Raw genomic sequence first — 24,717 nt, forward strand, 5'->3', positions numbered from 1 at the left:
AATAAATTTTATGTCATGGTTTAGTCTTTTACTAATGAAACTGTGAATTAAAGATTGGAATAAGAAAACCTGCGGAAGGGAAGTCAATGGCTCTATGGAGCATAAAGTAAGATAGATGTAAAAAGACTTGATATATTTGTTTGTTGATGTTGGTGTATCTAAAACAAAAACTTAATAATAAAAAGCATATTAAAAAAAAAGATATAGCAAAAACTGTATGATTTCCCCTGCTAAAGGCCTAAACCTGTTGGCTCACCCCTGCACAACCTTGCCCCTTAGCCTTTTCTCATGATGATCCTCCTTGGTTAGCTGTTCGTTTTGGGAATTTGCACAACATCGAAGGGCTTTTCACACTGGCCAAGCTTAAAATGTGCTGCCTTCGGGTAGAGATGCTGGTATTCCTCTCTCCATGAAAGTTTGTCTTTGCAATAATCAGGAGGTGGGAACATGTTATTTTGCAGATTTTACCCCTTTAAAGTCCCAGCCACCAGTAAGGTACCTCCACTTTCTGAGGCAGCAATGCTTTCGACTTTCACTTGCTGGGAACTGCTGAAGGGGAGAGTGCTGTTGCATCTGAGTTCTGCCTGGAGGCTTTTTACAGGCATCTGGTTTGGCCACTGTGAGTACATACAGGATGTGGGGCTAGATGGGCTGTTGGCCTAACCCAGCAGGGCTTTCCTTGATCTTAAGGTCTCAGCTTTATGTTAAAATCCCAAAGGTGTCATTGGTAGTGCCATGAATTTTATCAGTCGCTATGAGAATAAGGGGACAGTTGAAAGCAGTAATGCTTATGGTATAAAAGGTAAAGGTACCCCTGCCCGTACGGGCCAGTCTTGACAGACTCTGGGGTTGTGCGCCCATCTCACTTAAGAGGCCAGGGGCCAGCGCTGTCCGGAGACACTTCCGGGTCACGTGGCCAGCGTGACATCGCTGCTCTGGCCAGAGCCAGAGCCAGAGCCAGAGCCGCACACGGAAACGCCGTTTACCTTCCCGCTGGTAAGCGGTCCCTATTTATCTACTTGCACCCGGAGGTGCTTTCGAACTGCTAGGTTGGCAGGCGCTTATGGTATACCAGTCATTAAAACATATTTGCATTTTTCTGGCACAGATTATGAGTTAAGATCATTGTGAAGAGTGGAGCGTTAAACATGTATTCCTGATTTAAGTACTAAGTTGGCCTTTGTTGAAGAATATGGAGCTGCAAAATTCATATTTAAGTACACACAAATGCAAACTTGTAACACTTTTATTTTTAAAAAGTCCAACAGCTTTAGAATAGATCCAAATGTATTAACTTCTCCAAAAAAAAAAAAAAAATACCCAAAGGTAGAGTTTAAAGCATATTCTCCTTAAATACAAACTAGCTCTCTTGAGATGCATTGCATCAATGTTTTGCATCCATGTTGATGCAAAAGGGGTTTTTTTTAAAGTACATCCTGGTAGAAACCAAACACAGGATGGTCATAAGCATGTTTATCTACTTCATTTCTAATGGACTTCAACAGAATTCCTACTAACCGAGTAAAAAACAACAACACAAAAGGAGGAACTTTAATATTCCATTTTTTCCCATTGCAAAGGTATAGAAGGTATTTCAAATAATTAAAAACAGAAGATGATGAACATTAAATTGTCATGGAGGCATGACTACATAAAAACTGCTCTAAAGGCAGCCTTGCTACTGCCAAATATTTGTTTTGATCTCCACAATAAACTATTTTTTAAAAGAAATGTCAAAGAAAAACAAAGGTCAAGTTACATATATCAGGTTTCTGAGACTGAGCAAACCTGGCATCCTTTTACCTAGGTGTGCCTCCCAACACACCCACCATGGACATTTAAAATCCAGGAAATAGGAGCTGTCCTCACAGGCAATTATGTGGAAATCAAAATCCAGCACACATGAAGTCTGTGTGTTTGTGTGTGTGTGTATGGCGACGTCACCACTTTTGATCCCTTGAAGCAACAGGAAGGTGCCTGGAACCTCACAATGCTCACCTGGTGGGTCTGCCCCTAGGTATACAAGTCACAAAAGTGCCACATTTGTACAACACAACAGAGCGACAACCAAAATAACTGATCTGGTAACATTGAATGGTCATCAAAGCATCGTTTCAGCCGATGAATATCTGAAGCAAACTCACAGCTTTAAAAAAACAGAGAGGGGGGAAATAGCTTGTATGCACCCTGTATGGTCCTTTCTCGAGGATGTGGACTAGGTTCTTGCTGTGGCCTCATGTGAGGCCCTGTTCTATCACTTAAGGGGACGAGAATGACCGCTACGCCTTTTCATCGCCAAGAAAAGCTGGATTCTTACTTGCTGCCTCGGATGCCAAACAATTTAGCTTCTAGTGCCAGATGAACTGCAGAGCTTGAGTGAAAGAAAGATCTGTGAGCCAAAGTAACGGAAAGACAAGCAGCAGCAGCAGCCAAGTGCTGTCCACTGCAAACGTTTTAAGCAAATTTCGGCAGCCAGGGGCACAAAATGAAATGACACAGCTTTGCAAGAGTGGGTGGAGCAAAGACTGACCCCTGCATTAATCACCACCTCTGTCGGCTGCTTAAGAAACCCAAATAAGAACAAATGGCTTTGCCCCCCCGCCTCGTCCAGGAGCTTATGTGGACCCTTGCAGTCCAGACAACAGGATGCTGTTTTCCAAGCAACACTGAATTTTCTCTTTTTATGGTCCACTATCATGTGAGGGTGTTCTCTTTTTAACTATTCAGAGTAGAAGCCGTTTAAAAACAAAATTCAGTTTATCAGTATCTTGACACAAAGTCCAACTTATTTTTCGGCCCACTGCTAGTTCAGTTCCTTAGAAAGATAGGGTTCCCCTGAACAGGCCCTCTAGCCCACAGTCACAAAACGGCTGCCTTTGTTCTGGGAGAGAGCTGTTCTCTGCTCCTTCAGGATCCCAAAGCGCTCGTTGAGGGTCATGTTTGTCTGTGAACAAAGGAGGATGTATATCAGTACAGCATTCACCCATCAAGCAGGCCAAAATTATGGAGCCTGGTTAATATTTCAACCAGTTCCCCTAGCACATTTAAGCTTCAACTACAGTGGGGGACCTTGGAGAAGATACAGGTTGGTGGGTTAGGTGAGAAAATAGAAATTAAAGAGTAGTCTTCTAATTGTGTGGAGAGTCTGAAGGTGTTTGGAGCACTCGCAAGCAGGGTTCGAAATTAGCAGGGCGCCAGGCGCATTTTGCACCTAAAGATTCTCCATTTGCGAGCACCTCCAAAAGTCTGGGTGCCGTTTTTTGCGCCTGGCTGACACTCAAGGATTACTGAAATTATGTACTTTCAATCATTGAAGTTTATGTTAAGGATAGACAATATGTTAAGAAGCTTAACATTAAAGTGTACAGTGGACGCTCCGGTTGCGAACATGATCTGTGCAGGATGCACGTTCGCAACCTGCAGTGTTCGCAACCCGCAGCAACACGTCTGCGAACGCACGGGTTGCGATTTGGCGCTTCTGCGCATGCACAAAGCGCGATTTAGCGACTGCTAAAATCCGGAAGTAACCCGTTCTGGTACTTCCGGGTTTCGGCAGGTCCGTAACCCGAAAAAAGTAACCTGAAGCATCTGTAACCTGAGGTATGACTGTAGAGTGTTTTGAAAACTGAAGTATGGTACCACTATTTTTATAGTAAACACTAAACTAAACATGTATTAACCATTTCTGCTAAAAATGTGATATTAACAATGTGTCACTTATGTGAACTGCATAGGTATTAGTTCATGCTTATCAAATTAATAAAAAGTGTTGCCAACGCCCCCACCCCTCAGTGGCGACTAGATGTTCTGCTTTCACACCCACAACCCAGGTCCTAGAAGCCATTTGGCCCCTAGCTCTTCCATCCTAGTTTCTAACACTGTTTGCAAGAAAGCGCAAAGAGGAACCCAGGAGGCAGCAGAGGAGACACCGCATTCCTGCTTCAGGTCACTATCTGGAAGAACCAAACAGGTCCCATGGTCTCCTCCTCTTGACCCTGCAGGGCCTGACTGGCAGTTTGTTCAGCCTCTCTCCAACCAGGGGCTCCCAAGTGAGTGAACAGTGTTTTTTACTCCAATCCAGCTCCATGGATGGTGCCTCCCACCAGTCCTCTGCATCCAGCCAGTCCAAGACAGGAACTCAGCTGCTCCGCAATTCCACGACAAGATCCAAAGTCCAATAAAGAACCCATGGAGCCCGTTTTATTGTCAACAATGCACACCCATTTTATCTGGAAGCAACCAACCTGCTTTCCGACACTGTTGATATCAAACTGCAGCGGGACCCCTTTGGGAATCTTCTTTTCTTCCGACTGGTCCTTCTTCAAGAGGAAGGGAGGAACGGGAGTGCTGGTCAGCCTTGGCTTCAAAGAACTGTGGAAAAAACACATGGCACACTGAACAGGGTCAACGGAAATGTCAATTTTCACCAAACTGTAAAAGCAGAGGAGACAAACACTACCTATTACTTCCAAGCTAATAACAACACAGCAAGCAAGGGGGTAGGATTAACATAAGGCTACGGCTGCAAGGCTGGACCTGGGTGATGAACAGTTTCTCACCAGCCATGTACTTTTCCTTAGCTCCCACCACTATTCCCATCAACCAGGAGATTCTAGCGCAAGGTGAAGCTGCTTTTACTCACATGGGGGATGGGACTGCGCCAGGATTGTCAATGGATACAGTCAAAATCCCTCCGTTTGTAGTGGATGTTTGCCATCTGTTTGGGAAAGCACAAGACCCAGTTGACCCAGGAAATCCGCTGCTAATATTACATAGTTTTTCTATCCTGCCTTTCATCCAACACAGGAGCACAGTGTGTCTCATAACATAAACTACGCACCAGAAAACTGAATATACACATACTATAAGCACAAATCGGAGCCATAAAATAATAATCTCCAGAATCAGCATCAATTTTAAAGACCCAAAGGCTTGGAGGAACAACTAGTTTTAAACTTGTACCTGGATAGTCCTAATTTGGAAGATGGTCAAAAATCATTCAAAACAGTTTCCATAAGCTATATAAGCACTGATTTCTCACTAGCTGATGTTTTAACTATGGGTCATAACGTAAACTTTATGATCCCAGGTAAAGCAGGATGAGGAAATCTGTGGCCCTCCAATGTTGCTGGACTCCCATCAGCCCCAACCGGCATGGCCAATGAGCAGGGCACGATGGGAGTTGTAGTTCAGCAACACCTGGAGGGCCAAAGGTTCCCAAGCACTGAGCTAAAGGGTGTTCTGAAAAGACCAGCTGTACAGGCAGTTTGCTTCAAATTCCCACTTTAGATAAATTCATTGATAGTGCAAAAGGTCAGACTTGGACAAGCAAGAGCCTTTTTTTATAGGCTACTTGCATTCCTGGCTGCCTTAACCAATCCACCCTGGGCTCAGATGCGGGCACCCTTTTCAGGAGCTCAGCAGTTTGCCTGAAGCTGTACCAGCAAAGGCCTGAGCAATTTCCCCTTTGCTCGAGGCTGCTCCTCAAGACAACATTTGACGACAGCTGGCCTAGCATGTAGGGCTTTCCTTACCCAACAGCCAGACCACCAATGCTAGGACACCAGTTTCTAAAAGCAGAGTGGTTTTCAAAAGAATGGGTTTTAAAAAGGATTAGGCAAATTCAATGAGTTAAGGCTGCATAGCTGTCAACCGTCCCTTATTTGGCGAGAAACTCCCTTATCCCAGCGCCGTGTACCACTGCTGTCCCTTATTGATGATGTCCCTTAAATTTCCCGGGTTTCAAAGGAAGCAGCTCCTCTCCCTCCCTCCCTGCTGGCCAGGGAGGAGGGAGGCTCCAACGGTGTTGCTTGGCTGCCCGGCCCGCCCCCCTCCGGCCCCCTCTTACCAGCCTTGGCCCCGGGAGCCCCTCCCCACCGGGACTGAGGAGCCTTGAGAGGAGAGCGAGGGCAACCATAGAGAAAGCAGTCCAGAGAGAGTAGGAGGAGGCGGAGGCGCAGGCAGGTGTTCCAAGGGCTAACCATAGAGGGGAAAAGCAGAGGAAGGACCGCAAGCGCTTCTCCCATAGATTTGTAGTGGTAGACTAGCATAGATGGTCTGATTTGCGTGTTTATTTTGGGCGCTATTCAACCCACCCACCCCCGCCTCCCACCCCGCCTGATGGAACTGAGAACTGCAGATGGAGCACGAGAGAAAAGATACAGAACTGCAGCAGCATCTTCGTAGCTTAGACTTCGTTTTGCGCGAAAAGTGGTTGCTGCTTGTAGTTATTTAATTGCAGTGTTTCATCAGCTGGTGTCTTGAGCAGCAACCTCTGGAAATGAAGGGCTAAAAACTGACGCTGCTCTCCCAAATTATCTGGTCCCTTTTAACTTCGCATTTCAGCTGGTTGACTAAAATCCCTTATTTTGGCTGCTGATCCCTTATTTTCAAGGCTGCTGGTCCCTTATTTTCAAATCTAGAAATTGACAGCTACGAGGCTGATGATGGCGACTAGCCATGATGACTATGTTCTCCCTTCTCTGTTGGAGGCCCCCTGCGTCTGAATGCCAGCTACTGTGAATCACAAGCCAGGGTGTGTACTCAGATCCCGCTTGCAGGCTTCCCATTGGGGCATCTGCTTGGCCACTGTGAGAACAGGATGCTGGACTAGATGGGCCACTGGCCTGGTCCAGCAAGCTCTTACACTTCTTTCAAAAAGGTTGCAGTTCTGCACCATCTGTTCCTGTGTGGGAGGCTGCTGTCCCTAAACACACGCATGTGCACATGCTCCAGAGCACTTGGGGACTCTCCTTTTCTGGAAGCAGATCCTGTTTCCTCTTAGCAAACAAGTCCAATAAGGAAGGTAGCTTCATCCAGAATGCAGAAGTAGCCACAGCAAAAAGTCCCGTTTTATAAGAAAGCAAATTAGACTGCAATTTTAAGTTACCACCATTTGAGCGAAAGAGGCTGGTTGGTAGTCAAGATCAGGCTGTTAGTAGTCAAGATCAGGAGTTCAGAAACCTTCAAGCTGAGTTTGGTGGCATTGCTCAGCTTATGGTAAGGCTTTCAACAGCGGAATGGGGCAGAAAGCATTTTTATATTTTTTTTGTGATTTCCCCCTAACGCTTGCAGCCTCCGACCCCCCATAAATCTGCTCTACGGGTTTGGGGGATCTCCCAGAGCAGATGGTGCATCACTGAAATTACTTCCCTCCCTTTTTTTCTTCTGCCATCAGAAGAGACACTGTTTGACCCAACCCCTTCCACATTCTCTACCTACTGACAACTGCCTCCTGCTAATAATAATAACAATTTATTATTTATACCCCGCCCATCTGGCTGGGTTTCCCCAGCAACTCTGGGCAGCTTCCAACAGAACACTAAAATACAATAACCTATTAAACATTAAAAGCTTCCCTAAACAGGGCTGCCTTCAGATGTCTTCTAAAAGTCTGGTAGTTATTTTTCTCTTTGACATCTGGTGGCTTCCTTCCCCTTCCTCTGTTGCCTGTCCTGTGGCAAGTGATAGATTGTAAGCTCCTAGGGGCAGGGACCTGCTCACTTGTACACCACAAAGCACAATGAAACTACTGATTTCAAAATGGCACTGATTTTTTTGTTTCTTAAAATTCCTCCGCAAGGCTGGGTATGAGGCATCTAGTTAAGAGAGACATACCAGTTACTGAGCAAAACACTGCCCATTAAACACTTCTTATTCTTATTCCCCACCCATCTGGCAGGGTGTTCCCAGCTACTCTGGGCTGCTTACAGCACATATGCTACAGATCCGAGAGCAGTAAGAGAAGAAACCAGGGCATTAAATACCTCTGCTTTCTACAATTCCCAACCAACCAACTTTCCTCCCTACAAACGCTCTGTTTCTCAATGCCTGCACCCCGGTCCCAACCTGTAAAGCTCTCCACAGCCGTTTAGAGGGTGTTCATTCAACATTTGGGGATGAGTAGCACACTGTCTGATCCTATGCATGCTTCAGAAATTCAATGGGGCCTGCTCCCAAGTAAAAGCGTACAGAAGACATCTACAAAACCTTCCCCACTCGGAAAGCAAGTGGCAGGAAAACAACAGTTTCATTTTCAGAACTGGTGACATACCATATTATGACAGCGTGTTCAGAATATGAGACCATCCCTAATTTACACTAGAAGCCCACCCTTTCTGAAGCTCCCTGCCACCACTGCAGCAGGCCACTGCTCCTGCCTCCCAGCTCAGCAACACCCCAAGGCCGCCTCCTAAATCAGACAGACATCCAGTGCCCTCGATACACCCCATGAATATTTGGTTGCAGGGGCCAACGGTGGTCTAAAAAGCCACAGTCTCAACACACATGCATTACTGCCTCCACAACTGCTCTGCCAAATGAATCGGAAAACTTACGGGCGAGTTCTGTTTGTGACCTGGGCGCTTAGGTCATCTTCTGGATGGACCTGGGCCTGCACCTGCCAGAGGAGGAAAGAAAATACCGGTAGAGAAAATGAGAAAGCTGAATATTTTTTTTTGGCGGGGAGAGAAGAGTTATTCAGGAGACAACTATAGACTTAGTCTAGGTCACTGGAATCTGACCAAGACATTCCAACAGGGTTGGGGTTTCTGGGTGTGAGTGTTTCTGCAGAGATTCATAAAGGGATTTGCATGACAAACAGGCATTTACGAAGCTTGTTGGCACTGTGACATGATGGGTTAAGTCTCTTTTATGTGATTTTGAATTTTATTGTTATTCATGTTTTTATACTGTATTTGATGCTACTTTTATAATTAAGTGTTTTAAATTTGTTGTTAGCCGCCCTGAGCCTGGTTTTTGAACCGGGAAGGGCGGGGTATAAATAAAAATAAAAATAAATAAAATAATAATAATAATAATAATAATAATTAGGATTAACTCAAATGTTAGCCATTTTGAATACAAATAACAAGCAAAAAGTGCAATATAAAGATTTCAAAATAAAACGACACACAAAATATACACATACAGAAGGAACACTTAAAGAGGCTTAGTGGATCCCAAAAGTCAGCCAACTGGTGGGAGATTTCCCCCCCCCCACTCCATCCCATTCTGAAGTGCTGCTTCTTCAAGTGCTATCTACACTCTGCCCCCAAACCTGGCCAGTAGGGCAGGTCATTTTAGGGGGTGAAACTCAATTTTTGCAAATTTCTTCAGTGAGCGAACTTGAAAATACGTTTTTGGTTGTGAGGAACTCAAATTTGCTATTATTTTGTGACTGGACAACATTTAGCTTGGTAAATCTATGTTTGATTAAAAAGTACAAGAAACTGCTCTTGAAAAAAAACAAATAAATTTAAATTTACCTTCTGAAAATATCAAATAATGCTTAAATACTACTACTACTACTACTGCATAAAATAACTGCAAGTACCATACTTGGCAATCATTTTTATTTATTTCTATGCAATTTCACACACATTTTACTTACCACACAAGACTATATACTGATTTAACCAAAATATTTTTGGAATTTGCAAGTCATGTTACAACTTTTTAGCACCCCTCAGTTTTGGAATTTGAAAGCTGGAAAAAATCAACATGCCCAACTGGCCAGCATCAGCCGCTGTGGGTCCCACCTTCTGCAAGCCAGCAGGACTGGCATCATCCCTGGCTCTTGCTCTTTCCAGCCATGTATATGTAGCAGGGGGACGCGGGTGGCGCTGTGGGTTAAACCACTGAGCCTAGGACTTGCAGATCAGAAGGTCAGCGGTTCGAATCCCCGCGATGGGGTGAGCTCCCGTTGCTCGGTCCCTGCTCCTGCCAACCTAGCACTTCGAAAGCACGTCAAAAGTGCAAGTAGATAAATAGGTACCGCTCCAGCGGGAAGGTAAACGGCGTTTCCGTGCGCTGCGCTGGTTCGCCAGAAGCGGCTTAGTCATGCTGGCCACATGGCCTGGAAGCTGTACACCGGCTCCCTCGGCCAATAAAGCGAGATGAGCGCCACAACCCCATAGTCGGCCACGACTGGACCTAATGGTCAGGGGTCCCTTTACCTTTACCTATATGTAGCTAAGCTGTGTGTCTGGTAACTCACTGCCTAAGATGTTCTCTTGCCCCAAAACTGTTTTGAGCCTCCCCACCTTCGTTCTCCCTGCCTGAACTGCTTCTTCAAACCACTCACGTTTCCCTGCATGTGACCCCCTGCCTCACTTTACAATTCTCCAGCTTTGTTCCAAGCAGGCAGGCTGAGAACCACTTGTGCTCCCTTCAACAGCCACTCCTGTTGCAAACTTATCTGGCGTTCCAGAGAACTCCAAGTCTTTCACTGACTGCAGAAACGAGACATACTCCAATTTGTACTCCTTTTTTTGGCTCAGAACTTTTGTTAAACTGCGAGCCGTGTCTATGCACGCCCTGCACTCTCCAAGTTTGCATCCAGAAAGAGTGTGAAAGTTTAGTCCTCGTACTGTATCTCTGGCATTCCATCACGCCTTTAGGCTGAAGAAGGCTCTGGGATGGATTTATTCAATAAACACACCTCTGTGATGTTAGTAGACAGCTTTACTCGGTCAGAACAACAGCGACTGCTGGGGAACCCACAAAAGTGGAGTCTGCAGGTCTATAAATTATACAGGCTTCTATAGAGGCATTTCCTAGCCTTGGCTTCACACAAGCATAGAAATCAAGTCACGATCTCTGGGGAGAAGTATGTCGGCATTATCATCAGAGCTGGATGCCTGATTCAGTGAGAACATGGCTTCTGCTCTCTATCAAACTAGCTCATGGCCGAGTTTTTCCTGCACCGATGCTTTTAATACAGTGGTGCCCCGCAAGACGAATGCCTCGCAAGACGAAAGGGTTTTCCATTTTTGAGGTGCTTCGCGAAACAAATTTCCTATGGGCTTGCTTCGCAAGACGAAAATGTCTTGCGAGTTCCTGAGGGTTTTTTTTCCTCCCCCCCCCCCCGTTTTTCTAAGCTGCTAAGCTGCTTATCTGCTTATCTGCTAATTGCCGCTAATAGCACTAATCCGCTAAGCCGTCAATGGGCTTGCTTCGCAAGACGAAAAAACCGCTAGACGAAGAGACTCGCAGAACGGATTAATTTCGTCTTGCGAGGCACCACTGTACAGCCATCGGAAGGCTCAGTCACAACAAATAGCACACAGGCATGTACGCAACTCTTTTAGTGCCAATGACCGAAACCTTATGATCTAATGAAAAGTAGCATCTGAAGGAGAACATGGCTATATATAAAACACACAATTTTAGCCAAGTTTTCTTCAAACTCTATCCAGATGGTCAGATTATGTCGAACAGAGAGGTGCAGGGGTATAGAACAGCACTCTCACTCTGCCTCCTACAGTACCTTCAGGCCCCTCTTAAAAAGGAAAGTGGCTTGGCGTGCGTCTTTCTGCTGGTAGAGCTTATTCCCGATCCTGGTAGAAGGAGACTGTATGTTGGTTCTGTAAAACATCCGCAAAGAATCGTCAGCACCATCGATATTACAGGATGACGCAACCAGGACAGGCAAGTGCCGTGCCCCAAGGAGATCACAATCTAAAGCAGGGATGGGACGCATTATGTTCCAGGAAACCTTCCAAGGGCCGTATGCCAGTGGTGGGAGGATCAGGAACAAAAGCAGATGGAGCAAGCAATGCTCATTTCCCCACATGCCACCCCCACCCTCCATTTTGACAGGCAAGGAAGCAGCACGGTCAGAGTTTGAGGCAAAGCACTCAAGGCACATGCAGAGCACACCACAAGACTTTTGCAAATGGCATATGGCTCTCACCTTCTGTTTAACAAAGTAGGTCTCCTGAGAATGGCTCCTTGCTTTCTCTGCAACTCAGACTGTCTTTGGACGGTGGTCTTCCTTTTCAAAACTGAGTAGTCCCGCTGTATGTTCTTCAGGAAGAGATATGTTAAAAAATTAGGTCCACACATTTCCAGCAGTGTTAGTCTGTTGCAGCAAAAAACCCAAGACGTTCAGGAGCTGCTTAACTATCTTAACAATCCTAACCATATCGACTCAGAAGCAAGCACTGTAGAAATTAATTGTGCTTCCTCCCAGGTGTGCAGGATTAGGACTGCAGCCTCTGTGTGATATCCAACTAGGGTAGAGCCATTACGTTCACTGACTGCAACGGGTCTACTCAGAGTATGGACAAATGCTAACTCTCATCCAAAAACTGTCTCTGCCACCCAATGCATTACGAATTGTTTCAGACTGTATCTGCCACGCTGGCTGGGGCTGATGGGAGCTGTAAACCAACATCTGAAAGGTACCAGGTTCTCTGTTTCATTAATATATTTATACCCTACCTTTCTTTGAGATGGCTCACAACGCGAACACAATTAAATTAAAAAACCCTGCACTATCCAAACCGAGCAGCTGAACAAGGGTAACTTGAAACAGGAGTAATAAAGTTAGCGTAAAATGCCACCTTCTCCCCTGCCAGCCTACCTCTGCCCCAATATCTGAGAGGAGGGTCCTTCTCTGTGTCCCAAGTATGGTGGATATTAAGCAGATCGGGGCCAGAAAAAAGAGCCTTCTCTGTGGTGGCGCCTGAACTGCGCATGCCCCACACATACCTATGGCCCTTCATGTGTATATACACATTTCATAAGGCCTGCTTGAAGTTTTCTCCAGTTGCATTTAGGACATCTCGGCTCTCCATCTGGGTCACTGAAACCTCATTATTTTGAGCAAGGCACCTTTCATAGATAATGAATGGGCATCTGGATATAGGACTTCACAGAAGGTCTCTTCTGTTTTGGATGGGGTGAAGTACAGTCGATTCATATTTGTGCCTTTATGTTTAGCCACTCAATGTGCTGTTTCTCCATACTGGGGTGAAGTATGGAAGTTTGTTTCGTCTGCCTTTCGAAAATCTGCTTCTGGCCAGCAGAGCTGCTTTAGCATCTCAATCTGCAGATCATCTGCTACTAATCTGCTGCCAGGCATGTTGGTTTGGCTGCGACTTTTTACTATTTGTAAACTTCATAACAAGTGCGGGACGGCATGGTCAAAGTCCAAAAATAAAAGTGTCACGTGACACATACTATGTGAACGATTCTCCAACAGCTCACAAAAGCTAAGGAAAGTGAAAGTCATGCTTAAGCCATCCTTGTAAGTTAGTCCGAAAGAATTGCTAGGGCACAATATTGCTTTTTCTAGCCCATCTATTCACGCTTGCCATATTACTCATTGGTTGCCTACAACTTAGAGAAGACAGAAATGTCCTGACTCCAAAACTCCACCTGCCAGGGCAAGGGTCAGAACAACTCTAGCCCACCAGAGGTAAAATCAGTGGGTACACAACACAGGGCCTTTCTGACCACACAGCAGCCTGGGTTGTTTTATTTTTCTATTGGATTTTTAATGTTATTTGTTTTGCTGTTTGGCATATGATTGTTTTAAGCCACCTCAGGGGTCCCCTACAGTACCAAGTGTGGCTGGGACCCCCTCTGATTTCCTACAGTCTAATCAGGAAGTGAATCTGGGGAGAAGTTGTCCTATTCAGACGGCCCCTTCCCAACTGCAACTTACTGCCAGCAGAGCAAGTGGACCACCTAATGCGAGGATCCCCTCCCCTCTCCAGGAAAGGAAACTGGCTCTCCCCTTTGCCCCTCTGGATTTCCTTTGGCTCAGCAAAAATAACCCCTCATAGTTTGGTGCAAACCACACACTTTCAGCTGGAAAGAGTAGTCACTTGCCTCCGAGTGTTACTGGAGGTGAGAGCACCTCTGCCCATAGAAAGAGAGCGGAATACATGGAATAGGACTCAATGCAGCTGCTCCATTCATGGATGAAGCCTTGCACTCTCGGGAAAAGAGGTGCTGAGAGTGGAGGAACTCCACCAGATCCCACCTCAAGGCGGAGGCATTCTGCCCAGAAAAAAAGATGGGTATGTTTTCGCCCCAAAGCCGCACATACCTTTTCACTGAGAGGCGATCTGTTGAGGGGGCTGATGCCTTTGTGAGAGCCCAAGGCTTTCCTTGCTGCTAGCCCGGTTTTGACTCCATAGGGAGGCCTCTTTCCAGCCACCCGTTTTCTGCGTCCTAAACGGTTCTTTCCAAAACCTGAAATGGCATAAATACGAGACAAAAAGTGAGCCAGTGGCACAGAAGCAAGTAAGCATGCCTCGGTCAAGGCTAGCAAAAGAACACCGGCAGAGCTTTTAGAAATATATTTGGGGGAGGGATTCCCCTTCCATATTTATTTTAGAAAAAATCTGGGAGGAAATTAATAAAAACCCTTGTTTTCTTAGCAGATCTAAACTTGTATGCATCACAGGCAGATATCCTAGAGCAAGTCAGCATATGGAAATCGTTGCCACAGAGGTCTGTGGCTCCCTAGCAAAGATACTTGAAGAGGATAAATTGACACACAGGGGAACAGCTCCATCCACATCTCATAGCAACACCACCAAAAAAACACAGCTTTCATTATCAAAGGGATTCCATTCCCCAATACCAGATGCTGGGGCTTAACACCAAAGGAGGATTATGTCTCAAGTCTTGCCGGTAAACCTTTGTAAAACATCTGGCTGGCTGCTGCAAGTATCAAAAATATTGAAAAAAATAACTTGGGTTGACAGTGCATCACAATTCTTATACAGGGATGGGAGGCAGAGCCGTTTTGTAAGTTCAGCAACAAGACAAACTCCATCGGGGTCCTCCTGATCCCACACTGCTTCTAATCCAGTTCATCATTATTAGAACTTCTATTTAACTTGAAAAACTGGTGCGTGGGTCTGCTTTTTTCCTCCTCCCTAACCATCCCTTTTTTGTTTTGGGTTGTGTCGGGCAGATTGTAAGCCCGCAGGCAAGAGACTGTCTTGTTTTAAGTGATGGTGCATGTTAAGTTGTGGGTGGACAACAGGAACCGGATAAGCGTGCTGCTGAAGTGCCTTGTTGATCGTGCACTTGTAGTCAGCGCAGATTCTCACCGACCCATCTGGCTTGACAGGCATGACGATGGGGGTTTCCCACTTGGCGTGGTCAACCGGCTCCAAAACTCCTTGGGCAATCAATTTGTCCAGTTGTTCGTCCACCTTAGCCTTGAGAGCAAAGGGAACCCGGCGTGGCTTTAGCTTGATGGGGGCGACTTGTGGATCAAGGCTAAAGGAGATGGGCGTACCTGTATATTGCCCCAAGGTGAGGTTTTTCACTACATAACAGTGCATGTCACTCTGGAAGACTCTGGTTGAAAGACAGGGTAAAAATGTTCCAAAAAATACTTTACTCTTTTAAGAGGGCAAAATGCATTATGTATTACTTAGCACATAAACCTGTACTGGCTGTTCTACTTCTGAGTATATAGTAAGGAAAATGTTATTTATCACCTGCCTTTAAAAAAGAGGCAGGTCTCAAACAACCTTGACATTTTACTGTCCCGATACAAAATAGGTCCCCAGTGTTTCAGAAAAAAAGCAAGCAAAACTACCTACCTGTGTACTCCTGGATTCCCCATTTGGTTCTCCTCATCCGGAATTGCCGCTTGCCAGCCTGTTGAAGCCCCCTCTTCATTCTGGGAGAATACTGCTTCCTCTCTTCTTTCTTATTCAGTTTAATTATATCATCTGCAAAACAAATAGCGAGAATTTAAGTATTGGACACTTCTCACTGTGGGGGACAAAAACAGGAACCCATGTATGATTTGTTATTTTTGAAAAGCCTCAGGTTTTCACTTAAGTAAACTCTTACGTTTGTTAAGTAAACTCCCGGAATAGATCTGCAAACCTTTAGAAACTTTTCTGGAATCAAGAACCTTTCTGGAATTGTGTAATGGGGTTAACTGAGTCCTTGTCTTTAGCCAGCCTCCCTCCCTTGTTTCAACAGGGCCCTGGGTCTGTCACACTTCTCTGTAGAGAGCAATGTGCGCAAAGGTAAAGGGACCCCTGACCATTAGGTCCAGTCGTGACCGACTCTGGGACTGTGGCGCTCATCTCGCTTTATTGGCCGAGGGAGCCGGTGTACAGCTTTCGGGTCATGTGGCTAGCATGACTAAGCCGCTTCTGGCAAACCAGAGCAGTGCACGGAAACACCGTTTAGCTTCCTGCCAGAGCGGTACCTATTTATCTACTTGCACTCTGACGTGCTTTTGAACTGCTAGGTGGGCAGGAGCAGGGACCGAGCAATGGGAGCTCACCCCGTCGCAGGGATTCGAACCGCCGACCTTCTGATCAGCAAGTCCTAGGCTCTGTGGTTTAACCCACAGCGCCACCCACATCCCTGTAGAGAGCCATGTACATAGATGGTGCTATATACATACATTATCCCTGCCAAATAGCTCAGTCGGTAGCGCACAAGACTCTTGCTCTCAGGGTTATAGGTTCAAGCCCCATGTTGGGCAAAATATTTCTGCATTGCAGGGGGTTGGGCTAGATGACCCTCGTGGTCCCTTCCAACTCTACTATTCTATGATTCTATACATACAAAATTAGGTTTAGCTGCAATGTAGTGTCCACTGCCATGTATGATGCTTGTGGGAAAGTACACTCTCCATCTGAGAGTGGCCACAGTACAGTGACGGCACATGCTCCTTGCATGCAGAAATTTCCAGGCTCAATCTCTGGCATCTCACAGGTAGAGGAAGATGCTCTTCTGGGGACCTGAGAGCTGTTGCCAGTCAAGTGTGGTCCAGACGGTCATCAACCTGACAATGAAAGGCTGCTTCATATGTCTTGTAATCCCTGCTCTTCACACCTGCTCTTTTTAAAATGGGGTTAGATGAGTTCTGTTGCTGGTTTAGCCCAGTGTATTGCCCAGAGTGCTACACAGCCAGATAGCACTCTGAAAATTGCATTTATCACATATTTGTGATAAACTGAACTCCTTTTGGAAGCCTGCTTCAATCCCATGAGATTTACACATGGCGTACACTGCAGAATCTATAGGGTGACACAATAGAATCTTATATTTCTTCCATTTGAGGCCGTTCTGAATCCTCATTTGCCTTGAAAGTGCTGAAGGTTGCAGGACAGAAATCTAACAGCAAATAAATAAAAATCTTTGCAAAAGCATGGCCATTAAAATTTAAACCAAGAGCCCTTCCACATCTCTGAACATATATTGCACCTACGAGCACTAAGATAATGAATTCTGCCAGTAATTCAGAATGCCCCAGTTTTCTTTTCGCAAGAGTTGCTATAATTCATTCAGCACCATTAAAGGTAAAGGTAAAGGTACCCCTGCCCATACGGGCCAGTCTTGACAGACTCTGGGGTTGTGCGCCCATCTCACTTAAGAGGCCAGGGGCCAGCGCTGTCCGGAGACACTTCCGGGTCACGTGGCCAGCGTGACATCGCTGCTCTGGCGAGCCAGAGCCACACACGGAAACGCCGTTTACCTTCCCGCTGGTAAGCGGTCCCTATTTATCTACTTGCACCCGGAGGTGCTTTCGAACTGCTAGGTTGGCAGGCGCTGGGACCGAGCAGCGGGAGCGCACCCCGCCGCAGGGATTCGAACCACCGACCTTTCGATCGGCAAGTCCTAGGCGCTGAGGCTTTAACCCACAGCGCCACCTACTTCATCCCTAAACACATTGTTAGTCTGCATTTGATTCAACTTCAAAATTAGAAACTGACTCCCAAAGTTCAGGCAGCGGGATCATCATTGCAATAACTTCTACAGTGAAACTGCTGTGTAACAGACAAATATATAAGAAGAAGGAGAAAGACAATTTAAAGAAAATAGAAAAATATTTAAAAGAGAAAGGGGTGCAGAAGATTCTGACGAAAGAGAAAAGTAAACTAAATGAGAGGATAGAAATAGAAGAAATAAGAAACGCAATTAAAGAATTAAAAAGCGGAAAGACTCCAGGGCCGGATGGATTTAGTGCAAGATATTATAAAGAAATGAAGGACATCCTAGTTGTACCACTGAGAGAGGTAATGAATGATATATTAATAAAAAAAGAAATACCAGACACTTGGAAAGAAGCATATATTACTTTAATACCCAAACAAGACTCAGATTTATCTCAAGTTAAGAATTATAGGCCGATCTCGCTTCTAAATAATGATTATAAACTCTTTGCTAACATATTAGCAAATAGGATGAAAAAGGTGTTGAAGGGTTTGATACATGAAGATCAAGCAGGTTTTCTTCCTGGCAGACAAATGAAAGATAATATTAGGAATGTAATTAATATTTTGGAGTATTTGAATGCCAGGAATGACAAGCAAGCTATGTTGATATTTGTGGATGCGGAAAGGCCTTTGATAATATTTCTTGGGAATTTATGTTAAAAAACTTTGAGATGATGGATATTGGACAAGGATTTATGAATGGTATTAGTGCAATATATAGAGATCAAAGAGCAAAATTAATAGTGAACAATGTGGTAACAGAAAATATAAAAATAACCAAAGGTACAAGACAGGGGTGCCTGCTTTCACCATTGTTATTTATCACGGTCCTGGAAGTCTTTTTAAGAGCAATAAGAGGTAATGAACAGATAAAAGGGATAACAGTAGGAAGTAAACGATATAAGGTTAAGGCCTTTGCTAATGACTTGGTACTAACTCTGGAAAATTCGACAAACACTGTAACAGAAGTTCTGAATGAAATAGAGCAGTTTGGCCAATTAGCGGGATTTATTTTGAATAAGAAAAAGACAAAAATGATTAGTAAAAATATGGACCGAGAAACTATTGATAAAGTGCAGCAACAACTAGAAATAGAAGTGGTTAAGAAGGTTAAATATTTAGGAGTTTGGTTAACCCCCAGAAGTATTGATTTGTATCAGAACAACTACATACCAACCTGGGGTAAGATTAAAAAAGATTTAGAGGTGTGGGGAAGAATGAAATTCTCATTTTGGGGAAGAATTGCATTAATAAAAATGAATGTGCTACCTAAGATGCTATTTCTATTCCAAATCGTTCCAGTAATCAGGAGGGGAGCTATTTTTAAAAATTGGCGAAGAGAAATTTCAAGGTTTATATGGCAGGGTAAGAAGCCGAGAATAAAGTTTAAGCTATTGACAGATGCGAAAGAGAGAGGAGGCTTCGCTTTTGGCTCATACCAAGAACTAACTTAGTTGGTCTTTAAGGTGCTACTGGAAGGAATTTTTTTATTTTGTCTTCCCTATTACATTACTGAGGTCTTCTTCTCTGGAAACTCCTCCCCTATGACCAAGCACACCTACCTGAATTTTACCCTATCCACTCTCATTCCCTCATTTTGACCCCTTCTCATTGGTCACCATGCCAACTCACGTAAACAAACTTATTAAAGTTCAGGCTCCCTGAGCACCTTCTACAATGCTGTCAGAAGTTTCCCCTCTGCTCTCTCTTCCTCTGAGCAACCATTCTGCACACACCAGGAACATCTTTAAACTTCAGAACCAAGGCTTGGTGAAGGGTCTATGCCCGTGATCCTATTTTACTAATAAAGATCTGAACTCACTGCATAGACTGCTGAGCTCAATGCCTGGGTCCCATCTCTTCTATCACCTACAAACACAACATTTCAGGAGTAACTATCTCCACTTTCAGAGCTAATCCCCCTTTAGAATAGAACTCTCTATTTCTTTAACTGAGAAGTGTGGTTGTGTTAGAACTATAAATGTATGCTGCTGCACTTTATTACAAAAATCACATTTAAGTCTTTATAAGAAATTCTTTTGTGTAATTTTTGTGAAGGCACTCAGAAACTTCAGAGGGTTTGGATACACATGTAAGGCAGCGCTTGGTTCTACGTCAGCTAAAAGTCCCCACTGGTGCAAGTGTCACACTTCCAAGTCCATGTGTCTTTCAGCATCCCCATCCCCACCCTGCACCTCCTGTTAACACACTTTACAGTATGAAACACATCCTGAAAAACCAGGATATGCCCATTAGCAAAGTAATCCTATGAAGTGAGAGGGACACTGGTGAGAAGTGAGAGGACCCTGCACAGCTTCTTGCTGCAGAACAGGAGATTGTGCCGTGATGGAATATAATCACACGTCAGCAACTTGTTCAACAGGACACTACAGCCAGTGATGTTGCCGTATTTTAAAGGCATCTTCCGCTTTTAGTTCTAGGTCAACAGAGGTGGAACATCAACTCAATGCACTTATGCAACTCCCCTAATATATAATAATAAAATCATAGCAACAAATCTGCAGATTTGCATGCATCATTAAAAGATTTACGGTTAGGATGGTCAATGGAGATATCTCATTATATACAAAAATATACAGTTGTATCATACATACATAGTATATCACAGATCGCCTTCCCTGGCACCCACAGGGTTTCCTGTTCCCGCTGGAATTACTCTTGTAAGAAGAATTCTACTGCAGCCAAAGGAGCATGTGGCTTCTGTGTGCTTGGTTACAATGTGTATGTGTGTTTGTGCCCATGTGGTACCTGTGACAGCTTCTCCAGTTTGCCAATATGCTCACAGGAAAAGCTTGATAATGCCTTATGTATTTGTTACAGTAAGTGAGTCTATGAAGGCGAAGGAGTCATCAATTTGGAGGTACTTGGTCAGGAAACTTGCAACCCAAGGTCAGGCATCATGCTGTTGATACTGTTCCTTGAAGAAGCAGATATACAGTGTTGGATATCCAGGCGGTTTATAGCAAGGAATGCTTTTAATCAGACTTGGCTGATGTCCCAGCAGCAGCCTTAACTGGAGAACTCAAACCTCACCTCAGTTATCCATGCCCTGGTTCTTCCAGGCTGGACTGCTAGAATGCTCTTTACGTGGGTCTGCCTTTAAAGACAATCCAGGAAGTTCAATTGCTTCCTGATTACTATCAGCAATTTAAGAGACTCCATCGTTTTCATTGGCTGCCTCTTTCTATCCAGGCCCAATTTTGACTTTACATTTTAAAGTGCAGGCTACAAGCTTCAAGCAGGTGTTTCCAGGAAGCCTATAAATCTGTAATTATTAATCATACAAATGGGGCATTTAAGGTGCCAGCCTTCACCTAGTTCCTCCCTCCAGCAAATGGCACTCAGATTTTATTATTCTTATTTATTATGTTTAAAGGGCTGCCCATCAATAAGTAATTACTGGGAAAGAAACAAACAAATCTATATTAAAAAATGCAATATATGTGCCACGAAGCCTTTGGCACACACCCTTAAGCACACAGCTACAAAATAAGCACATTCTCTTCTTACACGCAACACCATCTCCTCCTGTGTTGATTTACAGATTTTAAGTGCCTGATGACAGAGATCTGTCTTCTTATACTTTCACGCACATAGAGAGCCAGTGTGGAGCAGTGATTAGCTTGTTGACCTAGGACCTGGGAGACCAGGGTTCAAACGCTTGCTTGGCCATGAAGCTCAGTGGGTGACTTCTCAGCCCAACCTACCTCTCATGGCGGTTGTTGTGGGGATTAGGAGAGGCGGGGGGGGGGGGAAGCCATGTACACCACTTTGAGCTCCTTGGAGGAAAAGGTAGGATATACATGCAATGAATAGTACTAATGACAGCAATAGATGGCACTTTCTCATCTACAGTGGTGCCTCGCAAGACGAAAAGAATCCGTTCCGCGAGTCTCTTCGTCTAGCGTTTTTTTCGTCTTGCGAAGCAAGCCCATCGACGGCTTAGCGGATTAGCGCTATTAGCGGTTTAGCGGCTTACTGGATAAGCGGCTTAGAAAAAGGGGGGGAAGGGGAAAAAAACCCGCAGGAACTCGCAAGACATTTTCGTCTTGCGAAGCAAGCCCATAGGAAATTCGTTTTGCGAAGCACCTCCAAAATGGAAAACTCTTTCGTCTAGCGAGTTTTCCGTCTTGCGAGGCATTCGTCTTGCGGGGCACCACTGTACCTCCTTCTCCTTATAGCAGCAGCAGCAACCTATTTGAAACCATTATACTGTATTATTCTAAAAATTAGATTCCTGCATTATAAAGAGGTTGGACTAGAAGACCCTTGGGGTCAATTCTATGAAAGTGCATTTCCTCATACGAAAGTCCCCAGGCTCTGAGATCTTTGGGGGAGGCCGTTCTCTCCCTCCTGCCACCCCCACAGGCACTCTTGGTGGGGACTTGGGAGAGGGGTGGCTGCTCCCAAACAACTTTGGAACTCCCTGCCTAGAGAAGCTAGACTGGTTTCCTCCCAGCAGGTGAAGACCTTCTGGTTCCAACAGGCTTTGGGGAACCAACTGCTTTTAATGGAAGTGCTGGCGCTGTGCTGTTTTTATTGTAACCATCCGTTGTGTTTTTAATAGATCTCATTTATTACACAGAGGTACATACATACAGTGGTACCTCTGGATGCGAACAGGATCCGTTCCGGAGCCCTGTTCACATCCTGAAGCGAACGCAACCCGCATCTGCGCAGGTCACGATTTACCGTGTCTGCGCATGCGCTTGTTATACTGAGCGTCTGCGCATGCTCAAGCGGCAAAACCGGGAAGTAACGTGTTCTGTTACTTCCAGGTCGCTGCTCAACTCGAAAACGCTCAACCCGAAGCTCCTTTAACCCGAGATATGAGTGTATATCGTTTGGACTACTGCAATGAGCTCTACATGGGGCTACCTTTGAAGGTGACCCGGAAACTACAATTAATCCAGAATGTGGCAGCTAGACTGGTGACTGGGAGCGGCCGCCGAGACCACATAACACTAGTCTTAAAAGACCTACACTGGCTCCCAGTATGTTCCCGAGCACAATTCAAAGTGTTGGTGCTGACCTTTAAAGACCTAAACGGCCCCAGTCTAGTATACCTGAAGGAGCGTCTCCATCTCCACCGTTCTGCCCGGACACTGAGGTCCAGCTCCGAGGGCCTTCTGGTGGTTCCCTCTCTGCGAGAAGCCAAGTTACAGGGAACCAGGCAGAGGGCCTTCTCGGTGGTGGCACCTGCCCTGTGGAACGCCCTCCCACCAGTTGTCAAAGAGAAAAATAACTACCAAACTTTTAGAAGACATCTGAAGGCAGCCTTGTTTAGGGATGCTTTTAATGTTTAATAGGTTATTGTATTTTAGTGTTTTGTTGGAAGCCACCCAGAGTGGCTGGGGGGTCCCAGCCAGATGGTTGGGGTATAAATAAATTATATTATTATTATTATTCAATTAACGTTCAATCGTTTTTCTCAACTCGCTTTTCTGGTTTTTAAGCTGCTTATATTTTTACCGGAGGGGACGCAGGTGGCGCTGTGGGTTTAAGCCTCAGCGCCTAGGGCTTGCCGATCGAAAGGTTGGCGGTTCGAATCCCTGCGGCGGGGTGCGCTCCCGCTGCTCGGTCCCAGCGCCTGCCAACCTAGCAGTTCGAAAGCACCTCCGGGTGCAAGTAGATAAATAGGGACCGCTTACCAGCGGGAAGGTAAACGGCGTTTCCGTGGGCGGCTCTGGCTCGCCAGAGCAGCGATGTCACGCTGGCCACGTGACCCGGAAGTGTCTCCGGACAGCGCTGGCCCCTGGCCTCTTAAGTGAGATGCGCGCACAACCCCAGAGTCTGTCAAGACTGGCCCGTACGGGCAGGGGTACCTTTACCTTTACCTTAACGTTCAATCGTTTTTCTCAACTCGCTTTTCTGGTTTTTAAGCTGCTTATATTTTTACCGGAGTCCCTGCCAGGAGGAAAGGCAGGGTACCAATAAATACCAATACTACCGATTCTGCTCCTGCGGCAGGAGGTTCCACCGATCTTCCCCGGCGCCGCCTCTCAGCCCCGCCCCCGTCCCCGGCCGCGGCCCCCAAGCTGCGGTCCCTAACTCCTTAGGCTCCCCCGCCCGCCGAACTCTCCCAACTGCCTCCCCCCCTTCGTTGCTCCCTTTGGTTCGGCCCCCTCTTCTTCTTCTTCCCCCCTCCCAAGAGAGCACACATGGTTCGGTCCGAGCATCCCTCGCTCGGCTCCCCGCTCTCAAGCCCCGCCCCCATTTTGCCCCCCCCCTTTCCGCCTTCGCCGCCTTCGCCGCCGCCTTGACCGGCCTCCCTCACCCAGCGACATGTCGATTTTCTCCAGCGTCTCGCTGCTGACGCTCCTCAGCGGGGCTCCGCCAGCGCCGAAGCCGCTCATGGCCGCCGCTCCCAAAACACAAGACCGAGAGCGAGGAAAGCGGCACCACAGAACCTCCTCGCTCTTTCCCCTTTCTGGGCATGCGCCGGGCGCGCCGGGCGCATGCGCCACGCTCGCGCTCTCCTCCCGCGTGACGGAACCCAACGCCTCCTCCCGGCGCGAGAGCCGATGATGGGGCGGGGTCCGCCTTCGCCCGTTGCTGCGCTTGCGCGAGCCGAGCAGCTTCGGCGACGCTCGGGGGAGTACCGTAGATCGCCGAGCTGAGCGCATAGGAGGAGGTACCGTAACGTGCTCCGCGGCGCTTCGCAACATAAAACCTAGCAAGCTACGAAATCCTATAGAGATAAGAACAAGTTAAAAGCAAAAGATCAAAATATAAAATAAAATATAAATGAAGCTGAATAGGAAAAATCCTAGGATGCGGATTTACTCTGCTGTCCAGCTTGTCGGGGTGCCACTCCCCGCGGGTTTCTCTGGTCAGCAAAAGGAGGAGGTCTCCAGCCAAGTTAAAGAAGCAAACAGCGGTCAGTAGACCTGGTCTTTATTTGTTGCAACAAGGTTCAAACGCACAAACAGTAGCAACCCCAAGCATGGGATTGTGTGACCTTTTAAGACCTCTCCCCATTTCCCATAATACATTTTTCAACAGCATCATTGATACATCACAAATATGTCACAGTGTAGGAGTGTTTGGCATGTAGAAGGTAAAGGGACCCCTGACCATTAGGTCCAGTCACAGACGACTCTGGGGTTGTGGTGTTCATCTCGCTTTACTGGCCGAGGGAGCCGGCGTCCAGCTTCCGGGTCATGTGACCAGCAGGACTAAGCCGCTTCTGGCGAAC

At 46.0% G+C, this 24,717-nt stretch overlaps 1 protein-coding gene across 1 annotated transcript; it reads right to left on the reverse strand.

Annotated features, from left to right (window-relative positions):
* Positions 1-1,230: 1,230 nt before the first annotated feature.
* Positions 1,231-24,148, reverse strand: FYTTD1 (forty-two-three domain containing 1). The gene is made up of 9 exons (XM_079978167.1): positions 23,797-24,148; positions 15,357-15,488; positions 13,841-13,986; positions 11,696-11,808; positions 11,270-11,366; positions 8,337-8,398; positions 4,643-4,717; positions 4,245-4,371; positions 1,231-2,944 (listed from the first exon to the last, which is right to left on the reverse strand). The coding sequence occupies exons 1-9, from the start codon at positions 24,143-24,145 to the stop codon at positions 2,849-2,851; spliced, it is 1,197 nt and encodes a 398-aa protein (XP_079834293.1). The 5' UTR covers positions 24,146-24,148; the 3' UTR covers positions 1,231-2,848.
* Positions 24,149-24,717: the final 569 nt, after the last annotated feature.

The sequence above is a fragment of the Podarcis cretensis genome (genome assembly GCF_951804945.1).
Source record: "Podarcis cretensis genome assembly, chromosome: 5".
Taxonomy (NCBI): Eukaryota; Metazoa; Chordata; class Lepidosauria; order Squamata; family Lacertidae; genus Podarcis; species Podarcis cretensis.

Bases quoted from the DNA above. Each gene is read 5' to 3' on its own strand.
- FYTTD1 (XM_079978167.1), bottom strand. From the start codon at position 24,145: ATGCGCTCAGCTCGGCGATCTACGGTACTCCCCCGAGCGTCGCCGAAG. The intron at 11,367-11,695 runs GTGAGAGCCATA...GATGTTTTACAG, and splicing joins CCTACTTTGTTAAACAGAAG to AACCAACATACAGTCTCCTT. The intron at 4,718-8,336 runs GTAAGTTTTCCG...TTTCCCAAACAG, and splicing joins GTCACAAACAGAACTCGCCC to ATGGCAAACATCCACTACAA.